At 34.0% G+C, this 7,226-nt stretch overlaps 1 protein-coding gene across 1 annotated transcript; it reads left to right on the top strand.

Moving 5' to 3' along the window:
• The first annotated feature begins 5,251 nt into the window (after positions 1-5,251).
• Positions 5,252-6,241, top strand: LOC120478923 (olfactory receptor 52E8). Its single transcript, XM_039671120.2, has one exon. It carries the CDS (start codon positions 5,267-5,269, stop codon positions 6,239-6,241), a length of 975 nt encoding a protein of 324 aa, XP_039527054.2. The 5' UTR covers positions 5,252-5,266.
• Positions 6,242-7,226: the final 985 nt, after the last annotated feature.

Genomic DNA, 7,226 nt, shown 5'->3' with positions numbered 1-7,226 from the left:
ATAACGGACACAGTGCATCAATGATCATCATGTTTGTAGCATGATCCAGGGGATTAAAACGTCCGAAATATATTTCAGGCCTAGTGGAGTTGGTAACTAATAATAGTAGTAAAAGTGTAAAGTTGCATACAATGGAAATATTCACTAATGTAAGAAAAAAAAAACTGTTATCTGTGCTTTTGTCCAGTAACTCCAGTTGGAATTTTCACCCCGATGGCGGCCGCTACCGAAGCGCCATCTAGTGGCTGTTACCAAAAAAGCATCAGAGTTTCGCCTCTTGTTCTCAATATTATGAAGCTGCAGACTCGGAGCCTGCATCTACAGTCCCCCACCGAGAGTCCCGCATTCTCAGACCCCTCATTTTTCGAATACAGCGCCTCTTGCTGTTCAAAAGATCGAATAACACCCGCACACAGAGTACAGTGCACGCTTATCCAAATGCAATTAAAAACAATAGGATGCAATATTACGGTCTTCAAATAAATTATCCAATAAATATTTGCGTTCCCTGCTTAATGCAGCTGCCAAAAAAACTCATTGTTACTGATGGAAGGGATACAATTATCAGATTGAACTATCTTCTGAAAAATAGTCTATGTGATATTTTATTGCTACAATGTTTTTTTTATATATATATATATTTTTTTATTCAAAATTCAAATTCCACTTTTTCTTTCAGTTCAACCTATAATGGTCTAATTAACATTACCATGCTAACATAACAAAATCTGTTTTTTGATATTTTGAATGCGAAGCAAAATAAATCAGAATAGACAAAACACCAATAATAAACAATTCAGTAGGCTACTTTATTTAATGATCACCTAAACATCATCTTACTGTAAAGAAAAAAAGGAAGAACAAACTGTGTTCGTGACTTTACTTTTCGTCTTTAATTGCATTAAAAAAACTCATTTATAAGTCGCTTTGCATAATCATAAAATGATACGTTGCTGGAATCGGAAGGGGCAACTCCATCGATGTATGGTGTACTGGATACGATAGCACATGTCTTATGATCTTTCAAAAAGAAAGAAAAAAATTCAAATTCATGTTGCACTGCTCTGACTGTAGAAGTGTCCCAATTGAGATGTTTTTGAACTTTGGACAACTTTGTGGGTTTGAGATATATGGGGGCACAAAATGGGCAGTAAAAATAACTGCAGCATTTATGACATATAAAAAAGTCCGAGGTTAAAGGCTAACGTTAGCTATCAAAATATTTTCGGGGTAAAGAAGGCGAAAAAACATAACGGCTCAAATCTTGTTACAAACTACCTTTACAAATATTAAATGGACTATTCTTATGTTGTATCGATTAGCTAAATTAGTTTTATTAAAAAATAAATCAAACGAGCTATTATGATTCTCTAAATAAAATTGAAGACAGCCTACTCACGTTTTGGCTTAAGTTCTGTTTATCCGATACAATTTGATAGGAGGCGCTGACTCGAAAAACGAGGGGTCTGAGAATGCGGGACTCTGGGTGCAGGGGGACTGTAGATGCAGGTCTCCGAGTCTGCAGCTTCATACTACTCCTTGTTCTTCTATAGCCTACTCTCCAAGTGGTTCTCGATGCAGAGCCAAATGGGAGGGGCTGGAGCTCTAGCTCCTCCCCTCGCTGGAGCTCCAGCTTCACCGCGCTCGGCATGATTTCAAAAGCAACATATTTCAGCGCCAGCTGGATTTTTATTGAACACAAATTAAAAAAAAAATACTCTGTTAGTTAGCAAGAGTTGGCTCTGCATCGAGCACCATTTTATTTTATGTGTCGTGAGAGTCACACACCACCCGAAATCCGATCGTTCAGACTGAGGCATATGTCCCGGTATTTGAATAGGATTTTAAACCACATATGGATGTAGCTTGAAACGGATTTCATGTGCTTTTCTGGGCTGACAATCTGAACGTAGCCTATGTCGGGATAAGAAATAGAAGGAAGAATTGCAGTATGGGCTAGCTCTCTTAATTTTTTTTATTTTTGTAGTTCTTTAAAGCACTAGTCAGTGGCAGTTATAAAATGTGCTGTATAAATAAAATCAACTTGAACTTGAATCTTATCTACCAGTGGGAGTCTACTATGTAAAAAAAAAATTGGTTGAGTTCTGTGAAGAGAAATGTTATGTGTTAGCCTATATGAAGTGTGTACTTCAATGTACTTCTTATTATAGGCTACCATTAAAATGTGAAGCGGATGCACCACTAATCTCAGCACATTTGTTATCTTGTTTTTCCTCTAGACTAGTGTGGGAAGTCACACAGCTGGTTTTAGAGTACTGGACTGGTTGTTTCCATTTCATTAAAATAGCTTAATGCATAGCCTATAACATGAAGGTTGAGTCTATCCAATATTACAGTCAATTGTACACTTTAATTTAAAATATATATATAAAAAAATACAACTGGCCTATTGGAGTAGCAGATTAGGTAACCTGGTCTTATTTTTTATTTAATGAATTAATTCATTAAATAAAAAATAAGACCAGGTTACCTAATCTGCTACTCCAATAGGCCAGTTGTATTTTTATATTTTTTTATTTAATTTAATTAAATTCTGATTAATTAATCAGATGATTTATTTACACAATCTTTTTTTAGATTAATTTACAACAAATAACTCTCGTTACTCCGGTGGACAAAATAAACGGGTGCACAGATAGCTTTCTGCTGCTTTCACATTGCCTTAGCCTAATCATATAGCAGACGCTTTTGTCCAAAGCGGCTTTAAAAGTGAGGAAAACAACGAAACTGTTCATCGTAATAAAGAGAAAAGAATACATAGATACAAAGTTTTCAACAGTTTTTAGAAACACGCACAGATAGTGTGAGCAATGTTCTTATTAAGTGTTTACGCGTTTGTCGCAGAAACGATAGATCATTTTATCATAGCCTATTTTTAACGCAGCAGTTACTAACCCTAAACCAAGCCTAGCCCTAACCCCTAACCTTAAAGAACTTCATTAGTACTACTCAGTACTTAAATACTGTATAATTACACTGTAAAATAAAGTGTAACCAAATTTATTTATATTTAAAACAAGCATTAAACTCAAAACATATTAAGAGCATTTAAACAATCATATTATACTTTTTTCCCTCATTAGATTAGTCATCCAATCAAGCTGTTCTGCTTCTCTAAGAAAATTAGAGAACTGGCTTATAATGTATTTGAGGAAGTGAAACTGCTTGAGACGAATCAGATCATATCTTAAACGAAAGGAAACAACTTTTCTCCCATTTTCACGAACAAAATATGGTGAGTTTTACTGTATTTTATCTCTTTGCTAGTCGGTCAGAATTATTGAGAAACATGCTTGCTCGAATACAGCTTAAAGACAAACTGGTGCAGTTTTCACAGTTCAGCCAAAATTTGAATTGACTGTAATTTACCAACATTCATGTCATTCCAAACCTGTATGACTTTCTTTCTTCTGAAGAAAAACAAGGAGATATATATATATATATATATATATATATATATATATATGTTTATATAGTGCCATGTCCTCTCTCTTCCTCCAGGCAAATGCTGGTAGCAGCAGTAGCAGTACCATCAGAGAGCTGCATTTTGTTAAATGGTTAGTGAATTCTGATTTAAATGAGAATCCCTCTGACAACACTGATGAGGATGATATCGATGAAAGTGGACTGAAGATGTGCAATGAATGGGATTCAGACCTGCACGTCCCTGAGGAACAGTACCATCTACCCCGGAGCAGCCCTGTCATGTCCCGCAAGAGACACAACACAGAGACAGAAAAGACGTCTGATCTGTCTTTGACACCTCCAATATGGGAACTATCCATCTCTCCAATGACGAAATCAAACGATCCAAGTGCACATAGATTCAGTCGTGTTGAGAAAGAGAGAGACCTTGATCACAATGATTCACCCAACATATGTTTGGTTTTATTATTAGCATGTCTATCGTGGTCATGCTCATGTGACATTGCAGTTCTTTATCATCGCAAAAGTCTAATGCGTTTTAAAGCCATATTTAAAATACTGATAATTGGTTTTCTGAGCGCACACATCTGAAGAACGCGCACAGAAAGCTGTTAAACTAAGTTCTGTTTTACGTCTTATTGCGCTTAAAATGTCAAATACACACATGGTTCACATAAACACAGTCAGTTATGTCTGTGAATAGGCGAAAGTGAAGAAATCACATGTGTACATTAGATCTGTGTATTATAGTGCTGTGACAGCAGCGTAATATGCAGTCGCCTACTTACTTCTATCCTGTTAAACAACAAAAGAAAAACAGAAAATTACTCACTGTTCTTGATTTAATTAACTTATCATAATTAGCTTATAATTCATTTGTTACTTGAATGCTGCATATATGCTGGACATGAATTATGTTTTATCATCAAGAAAATATATATGGCTTTTGTATGTAGGACATACAGTATAAGACATATGTTTAAAAATATATTAATATTATGCAATTTATAGGCTATATGTGGATTTTGTATCTTATATGTCCCTTACAATATTCTGGAACATAAGAATCCAAACCTTTTCCATATGCAAAATTTTAGGGCATAAAAGTAGACAAATTGAGATGCAACACTGAATTTCGTGTGTCATAAGGGAGACACAGAAAATGTGCAGTGATAGAGGTCCTCCAGGATCTACGGCTTCATTTGAAGAGCCATGTTGTCTGATTTTGTGAAAACCCCAAATAAATAAAAAAATGTCAATGTTACCGTAGTTATCAGGACCCAAAATAGACTAACATTAAGAATCTTTAAATGACTGAAAAAATGATGGTGCTCAAATTAGAACACAAATAGGGAGTTGTAGTACAGATTGTTTCCAGGCTATAAAATATCTATCTAATACAAACTACTGTTGTGGCAGGATTTTTTTTTTTCTACAACATACAATGATTACATCATAGTGTTCAAAGCTCATCTAAGTGCTCGAGATGAATCAGATGATTTAGGGAGCCAATTATATTTTCATCATGGGAAAATAAGGATGAGAACTGGATTTACAGCTGCATATTTAAAAGCAGCTCACAAACATTTAGACAGTCACTGTTTGTTCTGACTCTAAAGTTCTGTTTATTTATGCAGGTTTGTGATTTAAATGATATGCAGCCAATTTATATGCATGTGTAGGGCCTATATATATATATATATATATATACAGTATTTGAAAATAGCTATTACATGTGTGAAAGTACAATTTTGTGATTTTCTTTATGCAATTTTCTTATAGTAATTTCTATTTTCAGCTTGTGCAAAACAAAGCTGCCATGAACTCTGTAAATGCAAGTTATTCACAGAATATCTCCATTGTTCATCCTCAATACTTTTTTATCATTGGACTTTCAGGTATACCATATAGCACTTATTTCTATGTATTTTTATTTATGATTTATTTTATTACTATAATTGGGAATTCTATCGTCCTTCTCATTATAGCTTTAGAACGGAGCCTGCATAGTCCAAAATACATTTGTGTGTTTAACTTGGCCTTGGCTGATATTGGTGAAACTAATGCACTGATTCCTAACATGATGAAGACTTTTCTATTCGACACACAGAACATCTCCTACAATGCTTGTTTGGCAAACATGTTTTTTGTCTTCTTCTTCAGTAGTTTGCAAAGTATCACTCTTGTTGTTCTGGCATATGATCGGTTCATTGCAATTTGTTTGCCATTAAGATATCATGCAATTATGGACAATACCAGTATGTTCTTTCTTTTTGCAGCAATATGGGCATTTAATTCTTCTATGGTGACATTGATGGTGTCTTTGATCACCCGACTTTCGATTTGCGGATCCAATGCAATTCAGAGTTATTTTTGTGATCATGGGCCAGTGTATAGGTTGGCATGTAATGACTATAACCTTAATAAGTCTGTGGGATTTGTCATCACATCTTTATTCCTTATAGGACCAATGTTCATTATATTCCTGTCATATGTGGGCATTTTTCTTGCTTTAAGCAAAATTACAACTTGGGAAAGCCGTTTAAGAGCACTGAAGACCTGTGTTTCTCACCTATTGTTAGTGGGGATTTATTTCCTTCCAATATGCTTCACATACCTTGCACAACTCTTGGTTCTTCTCACTCCCAATGGCAGAGTCATCAGCACATCTCTGGCATATACTTTTCCAGCAATGCTAAATCCCATCATTTATGTTTTAAACACAACTGAAATCAAAAACTTATTGCGAAAAATTCTTACCAACAGAGCTTCGCCAATTGGAGAGAAGATTTAGAAATGTTTGCAACTTGTAATCAAAGTCCATTTTTATGTGAGAGGTTTTTTTTTGGTCACTACTAATGATTTTTGGTATTATTACCAATTGTGAAAATATAGATACATTAATTTACACAAAATTATTTAATGATTGCGTTGTGTGTGTGTATACAGTATATATATATATATATATATATATATATATATATATTCTTTTTTTTTTACTTTTGTTGTCAATGCCACTTAAAATAAAATGCTATGCTGACAATTAGCACTTTAGTAGAAGTTATTTATTCAGTAAATCCAAAGGTCTGCAGCTTTCATTCTAGCATACCCATATGAAGCAATTCAAGCAAACCTGCATGGTTCATATACAGCAACCATATATCTTCCTTACTAAAATTGGCCAGAATTACCTTATGTGTTTCATGTAAGACCAATACATGTCCTTAACAAAATCAAACTGATTATGGCCCCTTTCATACTAAATAGCTCACATACAACTTATAGGGGATTTTTGCGTCATATATGAATACTGTAAAAAGTCTTATATGAGTTGTACATGACAAAAGTATGCTTTGGTGTATGGAATTAGTAGAAAACCCGATATTCATATACAAATCAATTAAAGTTCTTATATTGAATCATATGAGTTTTACATGACAAACGTATGCAATGGTATTAGTAGAAAATAGCTTAAATTCATATGCAAATCATTTAAAGTTCTTATATTGAATCATATGAGTTTTACATGACAAACATATGCAATGGTATATGGTATTAGTAGAAAATAGCTTAAATTCATATGCAAATCATTTAAAGTTCTTATATTGAATCATATGAGTTTTACATGACAACCATATGCAATGGTATATGGTATTAGTAGAAAATAGCTTAAATTCAAATGCAAATCATTTAAAGTTCTGATATTGAATCACATGCTAGTCAAATTAAAGTCATATAGGATTTATACACATTTTGTGTTAAAGTGTGTCATATGTTTA

The sequence above is a fragment of the Pimephales promelas genome, chromosome 16, assembly GCF_988280905.1.
Source record: "Pimephales promelas chromosome 16, fPimPro1.hap1.1, whole genome shotgun sequence".
Lineage (NCBI taxonomy): Eukaryota > Metazoa > Chordata > Actinopteri > Cypriniformes > Leuciscidae > Pimephales > Pimephales promelas.
The sequence above is the reverse complement of the archived record's forward strand: the minus strand, read 5'-3'. Positions and strand labels throughout refer to the sequence as shown.